Raw genomic sequence first — 23,706 nt, forward strand, 5'->3', positions numbered from 1 at the left:
TCCTGATGAATCGGGCTGTCACACAGCTTTGCTGCTCTAACGATGAGATGGTAGGTTCAATTAGTAGACGAAAAGCGCCACTGTCGAACATCGTGATGGTGTACTAAATTGTTGGTAACATTAGTGCGAAGAATTGAGGATGAATTGGAGCAGGGTGACAAAGCTCAGAATTGTCGGTCATCACAAGTCGCATATTCTCGGCGTGTTGTGCAGTAGCTTTGCATACACATACAATGTGCAATGGTCAGATGGAAGAAGATGGTAATGTGTTGTTTCCTATATTTCCCAATGCGGTTCCGGCTTCGGTTGACTCTTGATGTTGACCTGCGGACCCCGCGTCTCGAATGGATCCACCCCCATGGGATATTGACCTTTCAACTCAAACCCCTCTTCTTCCTTCGTCAGTTCGTCAGTTGATGTCCCACTACAACTCCTCACGCTACCTCGCCTCTCCGACTTGTTGTGTTCGAGTTCGTATGCAAGACCGTGGTCCTCAACGTGGTCCTCTGTGATCTGAACCTCATAGCTGACGAAGATGGCGGAGAGCGATTTCTGGAGAACGGGCCAGAAGATAGGCATGGAGGCGCAGATGATCGCCAGGTCGACTTCGAGACAGGACAGGACGACTGGGACTGGAGAGAACCAGGTAAAGTCCATGTAGGGAACAGTGGCGGCACGCGTGACTACGATTGAACACAGGCGCCAAACCGAAATACCGACGGCACTGAGGACACATTAGTAATGATCATGAGATGCAGGCCCAAACGGAACCACTTACACGGCACCAAAAGCGAAAACACCAACCATGCCGACTAAGTTTTTCCACTTAAGGTTCGGCGTATTGAACAGCACTAACGGCGTCAGGAAGATCGCAATATCGAAGGCCATGTTCGTGGATGACTGGGCTATGAACATGGAAACAAAGCCGTCCACATTGTCGAGTCCGAAGCCGTAGCACTTGGCATTAAGGGTACGAATGTAGGCTCCTCGAATAGGATTGCATGAAAACCATCCGGCAATGGAGAACCCAAAACCCCAGATGCTGACAAGAACAAGCAGAGTAACGCATATCCATCGCATCATACCGGCTTTGAAGATGCGGAGGTACTGCAGAAGAAGAGAAATTTTGATGAGGGAGGTCTCGGTCAGGTACATGCTGTGTTCAATATAGAAAAACTGGCGTTGTTAGCAACGAAAAGTGTAGGTATGAGTGACCGTACCATCAGGTATCTCTCTACATTCTCCAAACCGAGATACAACATATGTTGGCCGAGTCCATGTTCAACCGCTGGATTGAATGTTAGTGCAGGCACCAGGATAGATATCGTGTAGACTTACAGAAGCATACGCATATAGTTGCTGCGGTATTGCACATCTGTATCGATGATGTTAGCTGAGTTGGACTATGTAATGGACCACTCGGGGAGCCACATACAGCTGCTAAAAGAACGAAAACGTCGTCCCAACCAGGTTCTCGAACAACTCTGAATCGAACCCAGAAACGGAACAAGACTGCTACCCAGGATATAATCTTCGATGGTTATCAGTAACTATAGTAGCATAGATCAAGCAAGTGTCCGTACCAAAAACGGGATGGTAGAGCCGTAGATGGTTGCTTTGCGGTTCGAAAAGGGAAGAGGCTCGTCTGGATCGGGAGCCTTCGCGATCATCTCCGTGAGGAGCTCATCCCAAATCCCCATCTTGCGTAGCGTCTTATCAAGTGCACGAGAGTCGATTTTTCTCCAAACGTAGAGAGGAGTGCGGCGGTTGTTGTTCGTAAATCCTAGAGACCGCGCTACCGGAAGGCTCGTACCTTACGGGAGGGTACACTACCTTTGTATATTAAGTTTCCGATAGCCATTCTTTCCGAGAAACGGCAAATTTCAGCTCACTAAGGGCCTTTTGCAGGGAAGCAGGGGTCGGACAAGGCGCCGTTTGCAAATGCCTGAGAACCATCAGCGAAGCCAACGACAGTGAAAGCCACAATGACAGGCTTGCCCCGGTCTTCAAGATCTTGACCACTGCAGGTTAATGACTCAAAACTCCGGTTCAACTACCCGATGCGACCAGCTTTGGGCTGACATATCAGATCCGTGCTACGCAGGGTCCTGTTGTTTAATCATACGACAACTTCGTCGTTCATTGGCTCAGCTGTTAGCAAGATCTTGCATACAACTTGCCCTGGTGCATGCCAAGAACATATATCGTTCCTTCATCCTTCAAGGGGGAATTGGACCGTGGCCCGTTGGCAGGGTCATGCATCGTAGCATGACCGTGATTTCATGACTTCTTAAATCTGCTAGATACCTACTGGGACGCGAAAGCCATTTCGATAATCAGGTACAAGGAACACTAATCAGCCAATCACAACCTGTTCCTATATCCCTTGTTTTAATTTTCGGTTCACAAGGGCTGCATGACCGTTCGCAGAACTCGTATGATCGGTAAGGACATATGATTTTCCGTCGCATCCTGGAAAGAAGACATCTCGATGTCGGAAGAAGTGAATCGCTGCTTTTTCTTGTGAGAGCGACAAGATACTCGATGAAGTGGTGGATTTGACTGTCCGCTGCGGCAGGGGAAGGAGTGCGGGTCCTTCTGGGAAGACGGGTTGCTTCACTCGACCGCGTCCTGACCGGCTGTAAGGGGATTCCCAACGCAGTGGTACTCGCCTGTATATTGTGTCAAGTGCAAGCGCGCAGTCCGAAAAGGATGATATCATCCTCCCTTATCTTCTGGCCAGGCCTGTTGTTGCGGGGAAAATTGGGGGATCAAACTTTGTTCAGCCTGAGCAATCGACGATTCTGGCTAGCTTGGTAACGAAGAGCCTATGAAATCGTTCTAACGGGCCGTCTCATTGTATCCACATAGAAGCGCAGAAACCTTCCTCGCAGACTAGCTGCCAGGGCAAGCGTGTGGCACGGGTCGATAAGTATTGTGTGGCTCCAAATGAGCGCAATTCGGAGGAGTACGATGTGGACCTGAAACGGGGGCGAGGCTTGCTACCGTTGTTGGTGGGATTCTGGAAAGCCGATACGATATCCATGTCGATTTTATAGAACAACATCACGATGAAACTTTCAAGTTGTCGGTTTGCTGAAGCACCTAAACAAGCCTCTCGTCAATCTATCCACTGCAGTGCCAAAGAACTTGTATTCCACGATGACATTTCGGAGAAATTTAGATAGTTCCAGTCAACCGGTACGGAAAGCTGTTAGCCGGTTCGGGAGTTATGCCAGCCAATAGCGAAGGTCAAGCGACAGTGGCACACAAACGATCGTGATGGTTCGACTTTCTTAGGGAACTCCGCCATTCTAAACTCGATTCCGTAAAGGCTTTGACGCGTTGGACGGCTGCTGCCATCCGCATAGATAGTCAAGCATTTTCATTGATGTGTCCAAGTCTAGGCGCTTCAGCTGTGCGTCGTCTTCAAGATTGCGTCAATGATCATCACGTGTGCACGCGTCATGTTTGAACATGGCGTCCTTGCGTCCCTTGCGCTCACTGTAAACACGCCTACGTCTCCACAACATACGAGATACTGAGAAATACCGCACCTCAAAACGTCGCGCGAACCAATGCCGATCGGGCGGGGTCAATTCAAAGGCCTCGGTCTGCCGTATGTATCGACTCTCGACTCTGATCGGTAACTCCATAGAGCCAGCATGTAGCCGTTTACGCCACCAAGCCTCAGGTTTCTAAAAGTTATGACCTTGACTGGCTCCCTACATAACTCAATTACAAGGTTCAGGGGTATTAATCGGTTCAATGGCGGGCAAGTTGTCTGAGCCGAGTCGAAAGATGACTTTGCAGGAAATATTGGGAATGCTAATATAGGCAAGGTACACTGGTCGTCCTTCGCCGTACTCCAAGGAGAGTCATCGGCGGCTTCGCGATGCTGTGAGGAAATGGGCGGACGAGGTATGTTGATGTGTATACGACTCTATGCTTTGTACTCTTTCTCATACATCATACAATTCTCGTCACCCAACTCTCACCGTCCAATTCTTTACATCCGAGTTTTCATACCTAATTCTTTATACCTAAGTCTTTACAACCAATTCTTTACACCCAATTCTCATCACTCATTATCCTCCTTTCCGCCCGACTCATCCCCATCGTCAGCATACACATCATTTTCGAAATGGCAACCATGCCTGTCCTGCCAAACTATTCCACTACAACTCCCCACTCTCCCTCTCTTCCACCTTCCTTCTCTTCCACCTTCCTTCTCTTCCACTATCCCTCCCCAGACCCCCTAACCCCCCAGAACATCGCCGCCCACACCGACTCCTGGAACGAAGCCGGCGCCGTCGACCCCTCCATATACGCCAAATGCGCCTCAGCCGATCTAACCGTACCCATCGCCTCGGGAAAGTCCATTCCCCCACAATGATCGCACTACCCAATAATCGGGTCGATCACCGCCTCGGAATGGGACAACTTCCACGACCTAATCCTCTGGGACGAATTACTCCGCTCCAGAAGCATATCCCCCCTTTTCAAAGGCCTCGTCGTCAGCGCCCCGCCACTCCTAAACCCCGCCTCCCCGTCCCTCCAAGACAAGACATTCCCCTCACTCCTCACGGGCACAAAACGCATCTGCGTCGCCATCACAGAACCCGACGCCGGGCAGCGACGTGCGCGGCGAAGATGCAAGACGGCACGCACTACGTCGTCAACGGTAGAAGAATGCATCACCAACGGCCTGTTCAGCGACTCCTTCATGGCGCTTGTGCGCACGGGGGGCCCGGCGCTGACGGGGCTCTCAATGCTGTTCATCCCCCTTGGCGGCAACTACATACGTGACCTTCGAGGACGCGCGCATCTCCGCCGCCTACCTCGGGCGCTGAGGGCGACGGCTTCTGCCAGACGCACATCGCGCAGCCCGTCGTGCGGAATAAACCTAGCAACATGTACCGCATGCTTGAGAGTCCGCACGCGTAAACAGAGCAAGTTTATATCTCCGCTGCACAAGCTATCTGATGCAAAGGTTCGTCGGGTGTTGGGCAGATCCACAACAACAGCGTTACTAAAGTTGAGAGTGGGGTGGTGGTGTACAAGTATATTTCTTCCTAGAGAATGATTAGAAATTATAGGCGGGCGCTTTTCTTTCCCTTTTCTCCTTGGTTTTACTTTGGCCTGTTGTTACTTCGTTTGCTGATGTGGGATAGCTACGGACTCACGGAATTCGGTCAGGGCGCGCGTATCTGTTGAAGCTTTATACTGCGCTGTGACTGGCTAAGTTGTGTTTGGCGGCGAGGAGGACGGGCGGGTTGAGCGCGGGGTGCGGGGGGCGCTGAAATTTCACTGGCAGGTGTCGAATGGGCAGACGAAGAAGTAGTTTGCGTAAACCCATGTCGACGGATCTTATGTGATGAGATTCAATCCATGTTTTGGACGAATCCAATGTCGATAACAGCACATGTTGGAAAGGATATACTCATTTCATGACAAACATCCAATTCGTAATTCACTGCTTTTCAAGTGTCTATATTCCATCCAACACCCCACACAAACACACACACACACATACGCACACCCTACCACCTCCCCGGCGGAAGCTCAGTAAAGAACCCCTGCTGCGGCACCAACTCCCTCAACGCCCTCAACACACTCTCCAGCTCCTCCTCCGTCGGCGCCCACAACCTCCTAACCTCCTCCCAAGCGCGCAACGTCCTCTCTTTATCAGTGCACTTCCCGAACGCCCTCAGCGCAGCGATAATCGCCATACTGCTCAACCACGTGCGCTCCAACCCCCCTTCCAGCGCCTCGAGGTACTGCGCCCACAGCTTCTCCAGCTTATCTCTCGACCAAGCGGAGTAGCGAATACCGCCGAAAGTATTGAAGCCGTAGAAAGCCACGATGAAGATAGTGCCGTGCAGGGGGACGGAGTTGAGTTTCATTTCGCGCAGGAGGTCATGTACGCGGTCTATATCCCCCACCGTAGCGGCCTGGTGGCGGATGAGGATAGCGTAGGTGCGCGAGTCCGGGGCGATGGGAGCGTAGTCCTGGAGTTTCTTGCGCTGTTCGAGGTCTGTTTTTTCCAGGCGGCGGACTTCGTGTGTGAGGTGGAGGCCGAGGAGGCGGCGGTCGCGCCAGTCGCGGGTGAAGAATTTGTGGCCGGGGGAAGGGGGCTTTTTGGAGGCGTGCAGCCGCTTCATGCGCTCGAAGACGTGCTCTGCGGCTGAGGGCTCGCCGGCGCGGATTAGGGCTGCGATGACGGCGTTCATGACGACTGTGTCGACGATGTCGCCGGCGGAGACGAGGTCTTGGTAGGCTTTTCTGACTGCGTTGCCGTCTTGGAGGACGCCGTAGTAGTATATGAGGGAGACGCGGAAGTGGCGGTGGAGCCGGAGTTTGCGCATCTTCATCTCCTTGAGAAATGTCTCGGCGAGTGTGTATTTCCCTGCCTTGACTGCCACGTCGAAGAGCACGTTGAGTGTCACGTAGCCGCCCTTTACTTTTGCTCGCTGCTCCATGTCCCGCCAGATGTACAGGGCTGACTGGACTTCGTCTGCGGAGACTTTGCCGACGAAGCGCCCGGCCATGTAGATGGCTGAGGTCCATTCGGTGCGGATGATGTGTATGTGTGCGGTCTTCATGTCGTCCAGTATGGACAGAAGGCGTTGCATGGACGTGGACGAGACGCGCTCAACAACGGAGAGATGGTGTAGCAGGGCTCGAATTGTGGGCAGCTCGAGGTAGACGACGCCAGGCGACGGCAGCTTCTTGTACGTGTCGAAGACCAGGTCATGCGAGGCCTCATCATCCTTGAGCAGTTCTTCAAGCCGTTTTATGTGGACGTCGTCTGCTTTATCGCGGAGCGGCCAGGGCTCGTGGTCATCTCCCACATTCCAGACCAGCGACCCGTCATCTTCCACCTCTTCCTCAGGCCGTGTGTCAATCTCTATGCCGTAGTAGTCGACCAGCGCCTTGAGCTCCTTCTCGGCAAACCGCTTCACCCTCTTCAATGGCCACTTGTGGTTCGTCTCTGTCCTCAGTCCCCGTCTCGCCTGCTGTTGACACGTGATGTTGCGGCGGGCTTTGTGGGGGGTCGAGGAATTTGACGGAACATGACGCAACATGGATATCTGCTTGGCGTGCTCTGGACACGAGCCCGCCCGCGCCAACGCCTGAATAAAGAGGGTGTCCATGGTCAATTGGGGCGGCGAGTGCACAGCGCTCTTGGAGAAGCTACGTGTGGCCGTCCTGGTGTGGCGGGCGGGCCATAGGAAGGCGAGGAACGGGCGGGCGTGGGCGTTGGTGGAGAGCGCGGAGGTGCAGCTGGACCGGTCGAGGGTGCGAAAGAGGGACATGAGAGGGCGGGCATGGTGTCAGCGGGAGCCTCGGGAGATGCTGAACATGGATGGGACGGATGTGTGATGCTCAGAAGAGGCCCATGGAGGGGTCGTGGCTTGGGTGCGGCGGAGGAGCGCGAGGGGAGAGCTGCGCGTCGATGCTGCGAAATTTCGACCTTCTAGCATGCCAAGCCTCACTTCCGCGCTCTCTCCACGGCCCATTGCGTTGCGCCCTCGACGCTCGTCGCTCTGCCTCCCACGCCCGATCAGATGCTACCCCGCGCATAACACACATCATCCACCATGGGCCGCCAGGACTTCCGCCCTCTCCGCGTGCGCCAGGCCGCAAAAGCCCTGTACGACGCCAAACGCATACCAGCCCTGCCCGAATGGTATAATGTCATCGGCAACATTCCGCCCGGCGAGACGCTGGCCCGTCCCGTCCTCCGGGCCCCCAAGACGCGCAGCACCAAGAAAGCCAGCAAGCTGTTCAAGCCGCTGCCCATTGTCTACGCCGAAGACAAGCTGCGCTCAGACTTCTTCGGCGACCACCCGTGGGAGCTGGCACGGCCGCGATTAGTAGTAGAAAACACCGGGAATGACGCAAAGGGCTACGACTGGAGCAAGATTGCCCAGCCGGGGAAGCAGATGGACGGCGAGAGGCAGGTCCTATACCGTCACTTCCCTCCACATACATACTAACTAAACACCAGCGTCATCCAACGCCAGATGTGGCTCATGAAGCACCGCTCCCTCTCCAAAGCCTCCGCCTACGACATGGCCCGCCGCGAATTCTACCAGCACCGCCACCTGTCCGAGATCCGCCAGCGCATCGCCAAAGAAGAGGCCCTGCATGTTGGGGCATACTTCGGCAAGGGCCCGCTCGAGATCGGCATGGGGCTCGAGGACCGCACATGGGAGAGCTGGAAGGTCTGGGCCGCCAAGCAGATCGAGGACGAGCAGTCGGTGCGCGCGCAGATGTTCTCGGGGCCGGGGAATGAGGCCGAGAGCACTGATGGCGATTTGAGTGCTGCTGAATACGACAACGCCGTTAAGGAGTTGGGGAGTGCGCAGGCACCGGCAGGGGGAGCGCCGTCGCTTACATGAGGGGGCTGATAGTGTATGAGAAATGTAAATATACCATCGAGGCAGGTTTGGAGCCTCCATTGGACATGTGAGGGTTATTAAGGAATTAATCCTCCACTTTCTCCTCCCAACATGACAATTCGAACAGCGAATTCCTTCCTCCATAAAATCTACAAGTCACACTTCCTAACCCTAGCACAGCTATTCCAGCACACAAGAATAAGCGTATACATCTATAACACCTCCAGATCAGTCATCAAACGGGTTACCTATTTATTTTCGTTTTCCAACTCCCACGCCTTTTACATCTTTCCACATCTCCACCACCAAACATCACTAAGTACTGTTTTCAATTTTATTCCTTCTTCTTGCTAGATCAGTCTTCCACACAACCAACATGTGTCTGTTTTTGAACAATCTCCAGCTCAAATCACAATTCTGATGGTGATGATTCCGTTCATAATTCGATTGGTAGTAATGTTTTAGACAACACCCAGCGCACACATGGTTGTTGGTGTAGCAGTTATACCGTTCATGAAGAGGCTCACGGTCTGATTTTGGAAAACAGACAGAGAAGACATGGTTTTTTGTTGTGGTGATTATACCGGTCATCGTTGGATCGGTTCGGTTGTTTTGGAAGACAGGCAGAAAAGGCATAGTTTGGTGTAGTGATACCACCGTTCATGACTTTGTTGATAGTCATCTTTTGAAAGACACCCAGCACACGCATGGTTGTTGCTGTAGTGATAACACCGATCATGCTAGAACCGGTCCTCTTATTTTGGAAGAAAGAAAGGCAGAAAAAACATATGTCATTCTGCTTCCATATTTTCGTGTTTTCAGAGTGTAAGTGCAGTAGGAAGGAAGAGATGACAAGGAGGGCAGAAGCGGTTTATACAACAGTTCGAGAGACCGTTTGCGGGAAGACAGTGCGGAGGCACATGTTGTGACCTGGGCTGTGTTTTGTATATGATGTGTTGAGTTTGTGTAACAGCAGGCGTAGATAGTAGGAATGGGGTAGAGAGGAGGGATGTGTATCTCGGCCCCAGTCTCTCTTTTGCTCTCCTCATGGCTTTGTACGTTCATCCCAGATCTCACATATCTCATGCAAATATATGTTTTTCGAAAACTCAGGGCGGAGCGAAACATGAGCTGTCAATTGTGGTTTTTTGGCCATTCTTCCAAAGACAAGAAGTCAGAATGCACAAGGCCATGCACAGAGTGCGTCGAAACTACAGTTCTCGCCGGGACAGCAAACGGCATGGCGATTCGATATTTTGTTCTTGTGTGTTGGAGGAATAGAGTGTGGGTTTCAAGAAGCAGAAAACTCCACTCATCGATCTTGCTCGGTAATCTTTTTGGTTTTAGGTCGGGATGCTGTGTGTTGGGAAGAAGGAGGAGAAGGCAGAAGCCATGGACCCTATCGAATCCCTATTTATGTAGGATAAAGCGTAGTGTCGAGGAGCAGACAAACTCCACACATGGGCTGTGATCAATCAACTTTTTGGTTTTATGTCGAAATGCTACGTTTTGGGAAGAAGGAGGAGAAGGCAAAAACCATGGCTCTTAACCGCTTTTTCTTTATGAAGGATTCAGCATAGGGTCGAGGAGCAGACAACTCCACCCATGGCTCGCGGTCATCGTGTGTTTGGCTTTGTATCGAATGCCGCGTTTTGGGGGGAATAAAGAGAAGGAGGGAGAAGGCATAGGGCTTGTTTCTCGAACGTTTGGGAAGAGGCAGTGAGACAGATTGTTGGGACGTTGGATCTCAATGACTTGTATATGGCGTTGTATTGCTCGGTTATGGAGGTGTAGATAGTGGGCCACTCATGCTCTTGCGGCATGTCGATTTCAGACATGTACTGATCGAGGATGGGATTTGAAGTTTTTGAGAAGGAGATACAGCGCAACATATCTTCGGGGTTTTCAGTTTTTTAGTAATGAAAGCCTTTTCGGTGATTGAATGGCGAGGTAGAGGAGAGGAGAGAGGGAAAGAGATAATAAGAAGCTTGTTGCGAGCGAACCTCCACGCATGCTGCAGTATAAAACCCGTTTGTGGAGCACCCATGTATGTAGACGAATTCCATTTTGAGAAAGCAACACAGCACATATCGTAGCCGTTGCAGTATTTGAGATGTAACCGTTTCTGTTTATGATTTTACGATAGAGGAGAGAGAGGGAGAAGAGAGGTAAAGAAAAAGTGAATGGGCGTTTACTCCACACATGTTCCATGATTTCTCTTTTTTTAGCTGCCCATTCTGAGTTGTAGTTTTCGGGCTCGCAACAAGGCGGCACGACACAGTTTGTACTTTCTGAACCATTTGAGACACCATCGTTTTTGTTTAAGGGGTTTGGATCGGAAGAGAGAGAGGGGAATGGAAAAATAGTAGATAGAGGTTTGAGGATAATGCTTCACACATGCTGCACCATTTGTCTTTTTTTAGCTGACCACTCTAAGTTGTAGTCTTTCAGGCTCTCGACAAGGAGACACAACACATATTTTGGCATGCGGTAGGTTTGAGACATGTGTTCATCTTCCTGAATTTTAGGATGAGATCGAGAAGAGCAGAGAAGAAAACAGATAGATAGCCATTTGCAATAAACCCTCCACACATACTCCACAATACTCTCGTTTTAGGAACTTGCTTCAAGCTGTAACTTTTCCTAATCGTCGACAAGGCGACACACCACATGTCAATCAACTCAAACGACTTGGAACATGAAGTTTCTTGTTGTCCCTTTGAAATAAAGTAGAGCAAAGATGCTCATAAACAATAGATAGGTTTCTACAAACGTTCTCCCACTCACGTAAGCCCGGGGATATGTTTTAGGCACACATGCTATTGTGCTGTTGCGTGTTTTCGATGGACCAACAAACCACATACCTGGTATTCAGCTGGAGTTTGGGAATACGAGTCTTTTTCATGGTCTGTTGATAGGATAGATTGAGGAGGTGAATATATGGGAGATAAGTTTTGAGGAAAGTCTTCCGCTTATGAATCCTGGTGTAGTTGCTTTCGGTTGGACATGTTGTAGTAGCCATGCCGGTTTTTGATAGAGCGACAAAACACATCAGAATTGCTTTTAGAGTTTTTAGACGTCCAAGTCTTTTTGGTATCTTTGAAGTAAGGTAGAGCAAAGAGGTAACAAGAGGTTAAATAGAAGTTTGCGGACAGCCTCCCACCCATCATTTCCTGTGCGATAGCTTTTGGTTACACACACGTGAGTATTTATTGGAAGTATTTAATAGAGTAACATTACACATAAGTAATACTTGAGATATCTGAACCTTTCCAATTCGAGGAAGGAGAGGGAAGTAGTTAGACAGTAGATAGACTTGAGAGCAGTCTCCCACTCATGATTCACTTCGTTAATTCTTTGTCCACGCACATCGGTCCACTCTTGATTGTTTTTTGATAGACCGACACAACACATGAGCGATCCATTCGATGCTTTTGAATATCCGAGTCTTTTTGATAACTTTGAAGTGAGGCAAAGAAGATAATCAGATAGAAATCAAATAGACTTTTGCGTTCGATCTCCCACTCATCATGGTTTTTGCGATCGTTTTCGATTACACGCACATGGTCGGAAATGTCATTTCTTTTGAGAAGGCAACACTGCACATTCGTGACGTCTTCTCATGATTTAGGGGTAAAAGACCTTTCGAGCTCTTAGGTTGAGGTAAAAGAAGAAGAAGGAGTGTATATAATGTTGGCTTTCGCAAAAAATGTTCCACTCATCAGATCAGTGTTCTCCCTTTTCAGGCACACACACACACATGATTCTGATTTCGACTTTTTGGTGGACCGACACACCACATCAGGATGGAAATGTGGGTTTTGGAAATATGAATATCTAATGATGGGGTAGAAGAGAAGTGTTGTCAGACAGCAGAAGGTTTGTATATTCACCAAGCCTGTACATCCCAGAATCGTTCTCTCAAGAACCGTAACCCTGTACAAGAACGCAGAGAGAACACATACTCCCAAGTTTAACAGATGTTCAGCAAAAAGCCATAGATTTTGACGTAAGTCTCTTTTAACTTTCGCAGTCATGTAGCAAATCTGCATGACTTTTACACAAGCACATATTATCTAAACACCTCGCATAGATACATGTTAACAGTAGCAAACTACATCTCCAACGAAGTAGAGAAGAACTCCACATGTGAAGGATCGCCGCAAGTTTTCAGTATTCGCCAATCCTCAAAAGCGCTTTCATGAGAAGAAATAAAACGCAGGCGACAGTCCATCAGGTCAAGCGTGTCGCAATTCCAAGTCCCGCAGAGGTGATGTTTATCAGATAAAAATAAAAGGGTTTCCATGTGAAATTCGTCGTAGACTTTGGTTTAAACTTCTGCCACATATACCATAATGATGTTTGATTTGACAAGGGTTGAAGAGAAAAAGACATGATATGCGGAATAGTTGATTTTGTTTTGTTTTTGGAAAATCCGACATGTTTTGAGCAAGGACAGCGTTGTGGAAGAGCTTGAAGAGAACTCGAGAGGAGGATTTAAAGATGTGTGTATAGCTAGCTAGGGCTGAGGAGAAGCACGATGAAGGTAATTTCATTTTGCTCTCACAACACCATAAGGCCGCATTGAGGTTTCTTTTAGGAATCTGGCAGAGGGAAAACATGCTGGTTGCGGTACAATTTTTCGAAGAGATTCCCGTATGTACGCATATCAATGCACTGATATTTTTAGAGATATCGGTTCTGGTGAATGGAAGCGATGAACAACAAGCCAGAAAGGGAGAAATATGTACTACACATGAGCAGGAAAGACCACATGGAAAGGGTTACAGTCTGTTTTCAACTTGCAAACATTTTGCAAATTTTTAATTGCTATGGACTGGCCATGGCGGATTCATAGTCTTTTCGTATTCTTAGATTGCGATTTGGGTTCTCCGTCCATTGCTGTGCTGCTGGCGGTTTTTGACTCTGGCCTTTTTGCGGATCGCGTTCTTTTATCCTGAAGTTGTCATAGATCGGTCGTGGAGATTGGGAATGGAAAGCGCATCAGTGGGATGTGTAATACGGAGAAGATGCTTTGAACAGCAAATAACGTTGAGAAGTTAATACTCCAAATAAGGAGTGCAGAAAGGAAACCGAAAAGTCTTGATTGATAAAACGCTTGCTATAGACAGTGATGCTAAGCGTAAGAGTATACATGAATTCGTAGTGACAAATCGTAAATCAACGTAAGATCATAGAGCGATCATCGCGAAACCAACCGCAAAAGCAGCAGAAATCATCATACAGATCGACACCTCAGACACAAACGACGCAGCGCTCGGCGTGACCTTGTTCTGAACGCCCGACTGTCCTGATGCCGTCGCTGTGCACTGATCGCCGCAAGCATAGCCGTTCGGGCAGCAGTTCCCGCCCTGAGCCGCAGCACAACTGTACCAGCTGCTTGGGCAAGATCCGCCCTCCGCAGCTGCTGTCGCTCCTGAAGGTACTAGAACGGTCACGCCGTTCGACGCCAGGACGGTTTCAGTGGGCTTAGCACACGATCCGGTCGTTTGGCAGTCGCGTCCGACTCTGCAGCACCCTGATGGAAGATATGCACTGCACACGTAGAAGCCGCTTGGACATACGTCGTTGCCTGGTATCGCACTCGTAACTTGGGTTGTAGTGATGGACAGACTTGTCGGTCGGACGGGCGCTGAGGGTGCCTGGGTGCTCGAATCTGTGCCTAGGCAGGAAGCGCCTGTCGCGCATGCACGTCCGTTTTGACAGCAGCCTCCGCCTAAGCTGGCTGCGCAGGAGAACCAGCCGGTCGAGCACGTGTATGCCGAAGTAGCCCGGGTGGAAGAGGAGGAGGAAGAGGAAGACGTGGTTGAGACTACAGCAGCGGTTGTAGACGACGCTGGAGCTGACGTTGCAGCTGAAGTCGAAGCCGATGAACTTGTCGAGGTCGATGGCTGAACGTAAACTACGGATGTGCCCACCGCGACGCCTAAAGATGATTAGATCTCGTAGTTACAAAAACAAAGAAGATACTCACATCCAACACCCGAACACTGAAACCCAGGCATACAACACCCGCCATTCGACGCATCTGGGCAAGACGAGTATCCGCTGCTTGTGTCACAACTAACAGATCCGGCACAAGTCCGCCCCTGTGGACAGCAACCCACCGAGCCAGCACCGCTGTTGCTATCCAGAGTCATACACGTCAACCCCGTACCGCAGCAGACATCTGGGGCGCCAATCGAAGAGCAGCTCGCTGTGTTATCTGGACATTGAAATTGTCGTTTCAGCAGCGCATTCCTAGCCTGGAAGCGTAGGAACGAATTGTCAAATTCGTGGGGTCTCAGAGGCGACCGCGCTTGACATGTTCTGTTTCCAAGTCCCTCGCCATCTGATCTCTTGTTGCGACTCTCTGCACTGGGCGCAAATATCCAATTGTCCAACATGAACATCTCTCCTTCGTCCAAGCTCATCTTCTTCATCCCAACAGGCTTCTCGGTCTGCAGTCTATCGCGTATATCCAGCGCGCGCTTGACGTGTACCTCATCCTCCGGGAAGTACTTCATGTGTTTTGGCAGGTTGTGCGGCCATGGCGATTCGGCGGATATCGATGTGGCGCAGAGGAGCAGGACGACGGTCGATGGGAGCGAGAGGATGTTTGAGACGTACATCTTGTCGCGTAAGAATAGGTGAGGCTACGAAAGCGCAGAACAAAGGTTGCGGGAGATTTCCAAGATGCGAAACAAGAGTTGCCCTAAGGTGGCTGGTGGAGCACGCACGACTCAGATTATTGGCGAGGCTGGGATGCGCTGGCGCCTCACCGCCGCCACGGCTGCAGGAACATGCTCACTGGCAGACCACCACAGTGATGGACCCTGTTTTCTGTTGCCTGAGCGACGCAATGTTGTGTGCAAGGATAAGGGATGGCGCTTCGTGAATAAGTGGACGCCAGACGTCATGTCGGTGATGAGCTTCAATGCGGAACCGTCTTGGCACTTCTACTCAAACAGCCTCTCAGATGCATCGAAGTCACCACTCCCACACCACGACAAACCAGGAGCGCAAATCAATGGGAGACAAAGTGTATAGCTCTTCTGCAATGGAGACACACAACTATCGATATAGCAGAATAACAGGCAGTAACAGCGACACGGGAAAGCCACATCATCCACCGAAATCCAGACTCACGAAGATAGAATGGAGCAGCTGCGATACATTTATGTCTGATCAACTCAAACATATACTACCATGTTGTAAGATTGCTGGTAACTGATTGAGGCGATACATACTTTCAATTCAAAGAGGTAGGCAAGAGCATCAAACATCCTTCTTAGGAGCCCCACGTTTTAGGATACAAGTACTACAAAAATGATTGATCTCTCGGGTATTATAAGGTTAAGCGATACTAATTAGTAGTTCAACTTATGTTGGCCCTTGATTACTTTGTGTTGAACATGCATGTAGGTCAAGGTGAATATGAGCAGTTTGGGTCGTGGCTGAGGTGACTGAGGTGACTAAATTTGAAACCATGCTCTTCATATCCCAAGCTTTTGGCCTTTCCTCCTTCTTCCACATATGGTCAACCATGTCGTTGATCGGAGATTCCCGATTCTTGGATATAGAAGTTCCAAATGCACATCCTCGCGATATGCAAGGGCGATGGCGATGATCAACGTACTAATCCTCTGCACGAGGAGCTTATTCTATCTCCGAGTACAGTGTGAAGTTTGCAAACGATACTCTACATTCTAAATATAGCTGGGAGCTTTCACCGCAGATACTGCAGACAACCGTTGATCGGAATTCACATGTCCATGTTCAAGCTCCACTTTCCCCACACATCTTGGAGCGCGGAGTTAAAAGCCCACGCTAGTCTATCACCGACGTCTACCCCAGACGTGACCATACCGCGTGTTCCCGACCTTCCTCCCCAAAAGCACTGCGTACAAATGCTACTCCCCCGAACACGCTGGCTCCATACGACAATCTAGAACTACAGAGCATGACCGACACCGCCGCCGAACCGCTGATCCCAGAAACCCACCACCATGAAGACCACAGACGACCCAGCTCCGACTCAGCCGCAGACTTCGCAATCGACGAGAACAGCCTCATAGCCCCCGGCGCATTTATTTGGGGCCTCACAATCTCCGCGGGTGTAAGCGGTCTCCTCTTCGGCTACGAGTAAATCCACCCCCCTTCCTCACCATGATAAACTTAAAACTAACCCCATAACCTAGCACTGGCGTAATATCCTCAACCCTCGTCTCCATCTCCACAGACCTCTCCAACCGCCCCCTAACCACCCTCGACAAATCTCTAATCACGTCCTGCACATCCTTCTTCGCCCTCCTTGCCTCCCCCCTCACGGGCATCCTCGCAGACACATATGGCCGCAAAACCGTCATCCTAGCCGCAGACATCCTGTTCGTCGTCGGCGCCCTCTGGCAGGCATGCACCAGCAGCGTCGCGGGCATGATAGCAGGGCGCAGCATCGTCGGCGCGGCAGTCGGGAGCGCGAGTTTCGTCGTGCCGCTGTACATCAGTGAGGTAGCGCCGAGTCCGTTCCGGGGGCGGCTCGTGACGGTGAGCAGTCTGTTCATAACAGCCGGCCAGGTCGTGGCATACGTAATCGGATGGGTGTTTTCCGCGCAGGCGGGCGGGTGGCGGTGGATCGTCGGCCTGGGCGCGCTGCCCGCCGCGGTGCAGTTCTGCATGTTATTCGCCATGCCTGAGACGCCGCGCTATCTCGTCAAAGTCGGGCGGCGGGAGAAGGCAAGACAGGTGCTGAAGAGGGTGTACGGGGATGGCGAGGGAATCGAGGGCCTGGTCACACAAGTCCTGCGCAGAGTGGAAAAGGAGATCCTGGAAGAAGAAGATATTTCCCGCAGCAGCTCATCTTCCACCGCGGAAAAAAACACCTGGAAGGCTAAACTCGCGCGTATAAATGACACTTTCACGCACCTCACCTCCGTCGAGGGAAACCGCCGAGCGCTAGTCATCGCATGCATGCTACAAGGCTTCCAGCAACTATGCGGCTTCGTAAGACCCCCCCCTCCCATCAACCATCAACCCACTAACCCCAACCAGAACTCCCTAATGTACTTCTCCGCGACAATCTTCCACCTCGTAGGCTTCACCTCCCCCACCCTAACCTCCCTAAGCATAGCCCTCACAAACTTCCTCTTCACCCTCCTCGCCTTCCACGCCATCGACCGCATCGGCCGGCGCAGAATCCTCCTCCTCTCCCTCCCCATAATGGCCCTCGGCCTCGCCCTCTGCGCAATCGCGTTCCACTACGTAGACATGCCCACCCTATCAAAATCCCAGCCCCGCGACACAAACACAAACACAACCACAACCACAACCACAACCCTCTGGCCCCTCACCCTCCTAACAGCAATGACCATCTACGTCGCCTCCTACGCCGTCGGCCTCGGCAACGTGCCCTGGCAGCAATCAGAGCTGTTCCCGCTGTCGGTCCGATCCCTGGGGTCTGCGCTCGCGACGGCGACGAATTGGGCGTCGAATACGCTGGTTGGATTGACGTTTCTGCCCATGATGGAGTTTGGTACGCCGGCGGGCACGTTTGCGCTGTATGCGGGGGTGTGTGCGGTGGCGTGGGGGTGTGTTTGGGGGGTTTATCCTGAGACGGCGGGGTTGGGGTTGGAGGATGTGGGGGGGTTGCTTGCGGAAGGGTGGGGGGTTGAGGAGAGTGTTAGGGGGTTTAGGGCGAGGAGGGGGAGGGGTGGTTAGTTAGTTGGTTAGTCGGGGAGATGTCTGGGTTGTCAGGGAATATTCTTTGATGTGTACTGTCAAGTCTCAGGATCACGTCAGTCGAATATGTCGGTATGTGATCGAACTGGCTGTATTTGTTTGACAAGCGGTGGAGAAGGATAGAATCTCCGACTCCAACCATCCAGCTAGCTAAGGCGACCACCTACATCCTCACTTCACCGCACTGCTATTCCGTTCGGAACCCCTCCCCAGACGACTCTCAGGACCCATCCACAATCCGTAAATGTGAACGACGAGAAGTGTTGATAGACAAAGTGCAACACGTCTCTTTCCTCTTTCCCCTGCGCTGTCCTGTAGTCCTCAGACATCCGGTATCATTTTTGTACGCCGCCCATGCCCAACCAACGCCAGTCGCTCATACCCGCCCGCTCGTGAAAAGGGAAATTGAAGCGGAAGCTCTCACACGCTAGATGCAAAATAAGACAAGCATGGAGAGTGTTTGGCGAAGCCAATGATCTCCCCACATACTTCCTGTCGTAGCTACGAAGCGAAGCCCTTCAAAACGACGTTCATTTAGGCTCTTCGTTGCTCTCCGGACCATGGTTAGCAGGTCCGGTAGGCGGGCCTTGGGGCGGCAGCGAGTGTTGTTGCATCATGGGCTGGGCATAGCTTCCGCTCGGAGTACCACGGTGAGTTTGGTGTGGGAACTGGTGATGCTGGTGCGGTGACGACCCGTAATGAGGCTGGTGCGGTTGGGGGTATGGCCCTCTCATTGGAGTCACTTTACTACTATCAGTTGGGTCTACAGGTTTTGAAGTGATCAACTTACTGGATCCTGGTGGCACCTGAAACATTTGAGGTCCTTGAGCACCTGCCTGCATATACATCATAGGCGGTTGCTGGTGCCCTTGCTGCGAACCTTGGTGGCTCATCATCTGTGCAGTGGGTCTCGGACTACTAGGAAACCCATTCGCACCGGGACCTCCAGGCATATGACCAGGGTATTGAGGATAGGCAGGACCGGGGGCTGGAGAGTACATCTGCATTTGCGGGTTTGTTGGCATTCCCATAAAAGGGCCATTGGAGGGTTGGTTTGTCATCATTTGCCCGCCCATGGCTGCGCCAGGATGTCCGACAAACTGCCCACCGGGCCTACCGTGAAGGGCGACATGCTGAACGTTGGGACTCATACCGTACTGTGGCATTTGGACTTGTTGAGGGAACCCAGGCATGGGCTGTGGCTGCACGCCGTAGGGATAAGGCGGCATAGGCCGGGGCGAAGGGTGCATTGACGACGAAGAGTGAGAGAACTGCATATGTGGCGCTTCAAAGTGGTGGGGCGCTTGATTGTGATGCGCTTGGACTGGTGGTCCGCGAGATGTGTGGTGCGGACCCTGACCTTGTGGCAGACCCTGGGGTCCCTGAAGGTGAGGGGGAAGCTGATGTTGGTGCGGCATTTGACCATTGTTCATCGCATTGTGATGGCCCGAATGCTGCGTTGGAGGGGCTTGTTCATAAATATGCACGTGGCCTTTCTCTGTATTTGTGGATGGGAAGTCCCACGTGGGAGGAGTGCGGTAAGCGTGTGGAATGCCGCTGTTGTTGGTCTTGTCATGCTCCGACACGTCCTTCTTCAGTCGTTGCAAGGCGTCCGGAGAGTCTTTGGAAGAGTCACCTGCTTCCGACTTCAATGTCGGACGTTGGCCACCGAAGAAGCTGGTGACAGTGGTTGGTCTGCGGGATTCGTGCCTTGATGCCGTGGAGGGTCTAGGACTGGAATTGGTGCTAGGGTTTCCCCCAGGTTGGAAGGTGTGGGCTGCTGGGTTTGGCTTGAACTCATGTGCACGAACGTTGAACCTGCTGGATAGGCTGGAGGAGGTGGGTGTCTGTACGCCGCTGGACGGCTGTGAAGGTCCTGTTGGGGGAACACGCATATCCTGTGCCGGTATCGGCTGAGGCACACCATTGTATGGCTGAGCACCTTGCTGCTTGTGCTGTTGCTGATTCATTTGCAGACGAGTACTAAGAGGCCCGTTGTTGCGAGGATGCACCTGGTTCGCGTTTTGATGCGGACGGTCCCTCATGTTACCAGACGTGTATTGTGACTGCCCAGGACGGGTTCGTTGGTTTTGTTGACGGTCAGCGGGCACACTCGGAGATCCTTGGGTGGTATCGGGCTTGGAAGGAGTAGCTCGCGCAGTTATCTTTGAATCTGAGATAGTCCTGGTGGCCTTTGGTGGCGAAGTTTTGGTCTCCTGCACCTGTCGAAGAGCCTTTTCAACAATTGCCTGCTGTTTGGTCTCATCTTTAGCCAAGATCGGAACCAGGTCCGAGGGAACCGGAGTGCTGAGTTTGAAGTTCAGTGCGAATTTCTTCAGGTCATTCAACTTGACTGCTTTGTTCTCACGCGCAATAGTCCTTTGGCGTTCTGTCATGCGCAACTTCTCTGCGGCAGAGAACTGCTTGAAGGAGTCAAGAAGATCATGTTCGACGTTGGTGGTCGCATCACGTGGCCGGTCAGACCTGCGGGGAGGGATAGCAGCGACTGTAGCTTTGATTGAGCTGCTCGGTCTTTGCGACTGTTCCGCAGCAGGCTTGGACGTAGCAACTGAGTTCGTCTCCGCTTTCGGGGCGGCTTCCCTGGGAGGTTCTGGCTGAGAAGGAGTCGAAGTAGGAGCCTCTGGTTTCGGCAGAGCTACCTTGGCAGGTTCGGGGGTAGCAACTTTGTCTGCTGCGGGGCTGACGGCGCGTTGTGTTGATTTCGAGGCTGCGGAATCGGGTCGCGCAAGAGACGCCGAGATGATGGCTGGGTCTACGGGTGCACCATGAACGGTCGACTGACCCGTGGGCGCTCGTCGTGCAGGAGGCGTGTATTTGTTGCCCTGGCTACTAGACAAGGCGGGCATATCGCGACGAACGCCACTGTATTTGTCCTCTTCATCACCGCCCACGTCATCGGTAGCAGCCGTGCCACCTCGTTCCTCGCGCACATGCGAGTTGAATGCAGTGCTAGCCTCGATTTCACGGGCAATGCGCTCGGCACGGGCAGCCTTCTCGGCATACTGTGGGTTGCTGCGATCGATAGTCGTGGTATAGAAAGTCTCGTCGTAGTTGCTCTTGACACCGAACATCCGTTCGTTGGTTGCAAACTGGTCCCAGTCATCCGACCGGCCTGCCGACTCAAGGCTGAGGTTGGAATCGACCTCAGCAGGCTCCCACTTTTGGAGGTTTCGCTCGCGCATCGCCATGTGGCCGGAGATGTCAGTGTCGGTACGGAAACCAGCAGCTCCTATGAGGGTCAGTCGTGAATTGTGGCAGAAGTTGAGGCGAGCTTACCATTCTGACCCTTGGACTGTGTCTTGTCGAGAACAACATTGTTGACATTGAAATCGGCGACATCGCTCATATCGAACGACATGACGTGGTAGTCGCCCGCACCAACGTAGTCGTCAGACGACTCCCCAGAGCCATTGGTCTGAGGATTGCCTGCTGGCAACAGCTTCTTGACCATCTTGAAGACATATCGCATCTCGTTGGGTTCGAGGGAAGTGCCTGACAGCACGCCAGAGTATCTCTCGCCATTCTTGAGGGTGATGGTGCCGGGCAAGCCCTGGTAGCACAGTGTTAGCGCCGTCGACCTGTCTCGACGGTGGCAGCGCGCCGACACTCACAGTCAAGTTGACCAGCAGGTACATCATCCGATCGCTAAGGTGCTTCATTGGAGATGCGGACTCGCCTGAAGGCGCCGTCGGGGTTTGGGTGGGCTTCGGGTTGTTTACGACACCGTTGGAGGGCGAGGGGTTCGACGATCGTTGAGTGATGGGATTGGTGCCCTGAGTCCATGCCTTTTGCGGAGGTTTCCTGCAGACAGTCGCCGAGTCAGCATTGCACGCGGTGAAGGGTAAGAGAGGGCCACCGGGGGAAAGAGAGACGCGAATGCACGAGTGAAACAGGAGGCACAAGTGGGGAAGGGCTGGCAGCACAGGAGCGTTGCACCGTGGCTGCATGTGACTGCTCGCACGTCGCACAAAGAGGTACCGGCGCTGGATGCAGCTGTGAAGCAAGCGGCACTCGCAGCGTGGCCAGTGGGGAGGGGGAGGTGCGTTTGGGGAAGGCGCTGTCGACTGGGCAAGGCAGGAGCGGGTGGGTATTGGGGTGGTGGGCGGTGGGTGCGGAGAGCTTACCTCTGTCCGGCGTCCAAAGGGCTTCCGGGCTTGCGCTGTGCGTCGACAGTCTTGCCAGATGTGCTCATCTTCGATTGTCGAGAGGTCAGCGCATTGGAGACGCGGTTCGTGGTCGCGGCGGCAGTGGTCATGGAGTGGGAGGGACAAGCTCGCGGGCGGACTCCGTGGGCCGGGATTGGGAAGCACTGGTTGGCCGAGAGCGAGAGCAGTGCAGTGCAGGGTGCTCGATGCGGCGGCGGGCACGGGGACGACACGCAATTACTGCTTCCCAAGATCTGGCCAGACGACAGAGGACAGTTGGTCGGGGAGGCTGTGTGTGAAATGTAGGGCCAGCGAGGTGGAATACGTGCCCGCCAAGAGTGTCAGCGGCGGAGCGGACTTGGCCGGCTAGCCTTGAGCTTAAGACGGCGGTGATGCTTGACGCGTGGTCAGGGACGAGTGGAGTGCGCAGATGATGTATGTGATGTATAGGGGGAGAGTCCGCGACAGGCCCACTGCAGCTCCAGCTAGTCCTCCATACTTGTTGGCGACTGACGTGATGGTCTTGCAGAAAGGACTCTCGCTTCACTTTGACACAGCATCCACAGTGGCTTCTCGTCGGACAGACAAGACAAGCAGCGCGGTCCTCCCGTGCAGCACTTCCCTATGCAGACTAGACGTTGCTACATGAATGGCCCAACAATATGTTTCAGAAACCAGACCCACTAGCGCGGTGATGCTCCGGACGAATAGCAGCATATAGAGTAGTAGATCATGTAACGAGACCTATCACGTACCGAGAGTTGTTAGCCAAGGTAAAATTAACAGAACGCGCACGCTTACAAGTTTAAAACAACGCTCTAAAATTTAATTCTAAAATACCTATTTTAGAGCCTAGTTTATATAAAAAGTATCCTACGTAAGAGCAGGCTTAAAAACGTAGTTATAGAGCTTCTATACACTGCCCCTGCTACTGCTACAGGCAGTACTATAACTATCCTAAGTTATTCTAATATAACGTAGGCTTACTTTTTAGTAGTTTACTTAAAATATGTAGTAAAACGTAGTATATAGTTACCTAGCTTTAGCTAGATTAATAATAGTAAACTTAGTTTAAGCTAGCTCTACTTCTAGTATATAAACTCTATCTTTATAGGCTTTCTTAGTACTTAAAGCTACTGCTAAGGCTCTCTTTAAGGCCTCCTTAGCTTTAATTCTAATTGTATTAGACTCTTTAAGAAGTTACCTAGTAGCTTAAAGGCGCTTATTAGTTACCTTATCTACCTTATATAGCTTATACTTTTATAGCTTAGTTATAGTAATTATAAGCTTTATATTAATTATAGTAAAAGCCTTTATAAGCTTAAAGAGGTGCTAAGTAGCTAGAGTAGACTATAGCGTAGTATAAAAAAGCTTAAACTATATAAATTTTAGTT

General features: G+C 51.7%; 7 protein-coding genes across 7 annotated transcripts; 3 read left to right on the forward strand and 4 right to left on the reverse strand.

The window, feature by feature from the left end:
• Window positions 1-268: 268 nt before the first annotated feature.
• P153DRAFT_398518 (uncharacterized protein) lies at window positions 269-2,093 on the reverse strand. The gene is made up of 6 exons (XM_033671650.1): window positions 1,584-2,093; window positions 1,436-1,531; window positions 1,339-1,375; window positions 1,221-1,288; window positions 779-1,176; window positions 269-724 (listed from the first exon to the last, which is right to left on the reverse strand). The coding sequence occupies exons 1-6, from the start codon at window positions 1,698-1,700 to the stop codon at window positions 277-279; spliced, it is 1,164 nt and encodes a 387-aa protein (XP_033521541.1). The 5' UTR covers window positions 1,701-2,093; the 3' UTR covers window positions 269-276.
• A 1,854-nt stretch (window positions 2,094-3,947) lies between these two features.
• P153DRAFT_398519 (uncharacterized protein) lies at window positions 3,948-5,217 on the forward strand (the record flags this gene model as incomplete). The annotated part of the gene is made up of 3 exons (XM_033671651.1): window positions 3,948-4,377; window positions 4,486-4,893; window positions 5,175-5,217. The coding sequence occupies exons 1-3, from the start codon at window positions 4,145-4,147 to the stop codon at window positions 5,215-5,217; spliced, it is 684 nt and encodes a 227-aa protein (XP_033521542.1). The 5' UTR covers window positions 3,948-4,144.
• Window positions 5,218-5,457: 240 nt separating this feature from the next.
• P153DRAFT_368489 (uncharacterized protein) lies at window positions 5,458-7,586 on the reverse strand (the record flags this gene model as incomplete). The annotated part of the gene is made up of 1 exon (XM_033668529.1): window positions 5,458-7,586. A coding segment is annotated over exon 1 (1,400 nt), but the record flags the coding sequence as incomplete, so codon positions are not given.
• Window positions 7,167-8,607, forward strand: P153DRAFT_368490 (mitochondrial ribosomal protein). The gene is made up of 2 exons (XM_033668530.1): window positions 7,167-7,963; window positions 8,015-8,607. The coding sequence occupies exons 1-2, from the start codon at window positions 7,605-7,607 to the stop codon at window positions 8,406-8,408; spliced, it is 753 nt and encodes a 250-aa protein (XP_033521544.1). The 5' UTR covers window positions 7,167-7,604; the 3' UTR covers window positions 8,409-8,607.
• A 4,708-nt stretch (window positions 8,608-13,315) lies between these two features.
• P153DRAFT_60659 (uncharacterized protein) lies at window positions 13,316-15,192 on the reverse strand. The gene is made up of 2 exons (XM_033673298.1): window positions 14,404-15,192; window positions 13,316-14,355 (listed from the first exon to the last, which is right to left on the reverse strand). Exons 1-2 carry the CDS (start codon window positions 15,038-15,040, stop codon window positions 13,601-13,603), a joined length of 1,392 nt encoding a protein of 463 aa, XP_033521545.1. The 5' UTR covers window positions 15,041-15,192; the 3' UTR covers window positions 13,316-13,600.
• Window positions 15,193-16,371: 1,179 nt separating this feature from the next.
• Window positions 16,372-18,125, forward strand: P153DRAFT_295776 (general substrate transporter; the record flags this gene model as incomplete). The annotated part of the gene is made up of 3 exons (XM_033664049.1): window positions 16,372-16,534; window positions 16,651-17,411; window positions 17,460-18,125. 3 exons carry the CDS (start codon window positions 16,372-16,374, stop codon window positions 18,123-18,125), a joined length of 1,590 nt encoding a protein of 529 aa, XP_033521546.1.
• A 93-nt stretch (window positions 18,126-18,218) lies between these two features.
• On the reverse strand, window positions 18,219-22,588 carry P153DRAFT_320653 (uncharacterized protein). Its single transcript, XM_033665118.1, has 5 exons — window positions 22,292-22,588; window positions 21,779-21,968; window positions 21,444-21,717; window positions 18,937-21,396; window positions 18,219-18,888 (listed from the first exon to the last, which is right to left on the reverse strand). The coding sequence occupies exons 1-5, from the start codon at window positions 22,420-22,422 to the stop codon at window positions 18,677-18,679; spliced, it is 3,267 nt and encodes a 1,088-aa protein (XP_033521547.1). The 5' UTR covers window positions 22,423-22,588; the 3' UTR covers window positions 18,219-18,676.
• Window positions 22,589-23,706: the final 1,118 nt, after the last annotated feature.

This window comes from Dothidotthia symphoricarpi (assembly GCF_010015815.1).
Source record: "Dothidotthia symphoricarpi CBS 119687 unplaced genomic scaffold P153scaffold_15, whole genome shotgun sequence".
NCBI classification, from domain to species: Eukaryota; Fungi; Ascomycota; class Dothideomycetes; order Pleosporales; family Dothidotthiaceae; genus Dothidotthia; species Dothidotthia symphoricarpi.

Bases quoted from the DNA above. Each gene is read 5' to 3' on its own strand.
- P153DRAFT_398518 (XM_033671650.1), bottom strand. From the start codon at position 1,700: ATGGGGATTTGGGATGAGCTCCTCACGGAGATGATCGCGAAGGCTCCC. The intron at 1,532-1,583 runs GTACGGACACTT...TAACCATCGAAG, and splicing joins GCTCTACCATCCCGTTTTTG to ATTATATCCTGGGTAGCAGT. The intron at 1,289-1,338 runs GTAAGTCTACAC...CATTCAATCCAG, and splicing joins AACTATATGCGTATGCTTCT to CGGTTGAACATGGACTCGGC.
- P153DRAFT_368490 (XM_033668530.1), top strand. From the start codon at position 7,605: ATGGGCCGCCAGGACTTCCGCCCTCTCCGCGTGCGCCAGGCCGCAAAA. The intron at 7,964-8,014 runs GCAGGTCCTATA...ACTAAACACCAG, and splicing joins AAGCAGATGGACGGCGAGAG to CGTCATCCAACGCCAGATGT.
- P153DRAFT_60659 (XM_033673298.1), bottom strand. From the start codon at position 15,040: ATGTACGTCTCAAACATCCTCTCGCTCCCATCGACCGTCGTCCTGCTC. The intron at 14,356-14,403 runs GTGAGTATCTTC...AATCATCTTTAG, and splicing joins TCAGTGTTCGGGTGTTGGAT to GCGTCGCGGTGGGCACATCC.
- P153DRAFT_320653 (XM_033665118.1), bottom strand. From the start codon at position 22,422: ATGACCACTGCCGCCGCGACCACGAACCGCGTCTCCAATGCGCTGACC. The intron at 21,718-21,778 runs GTGAGTGTCGGC...CTGTGCTACCAG, and splicing joins ACCTGCTGGTCAACTTGACT to GGCTTGCCCGGCACCATCAC. The intron at 18,889-18,936 runs GTAAGTTGATCA...ATAGTAGTAAAG, and splicing joins TCAGGTGCCACCAGGATCCA to TGACTCCAATGAGAGGGCCA.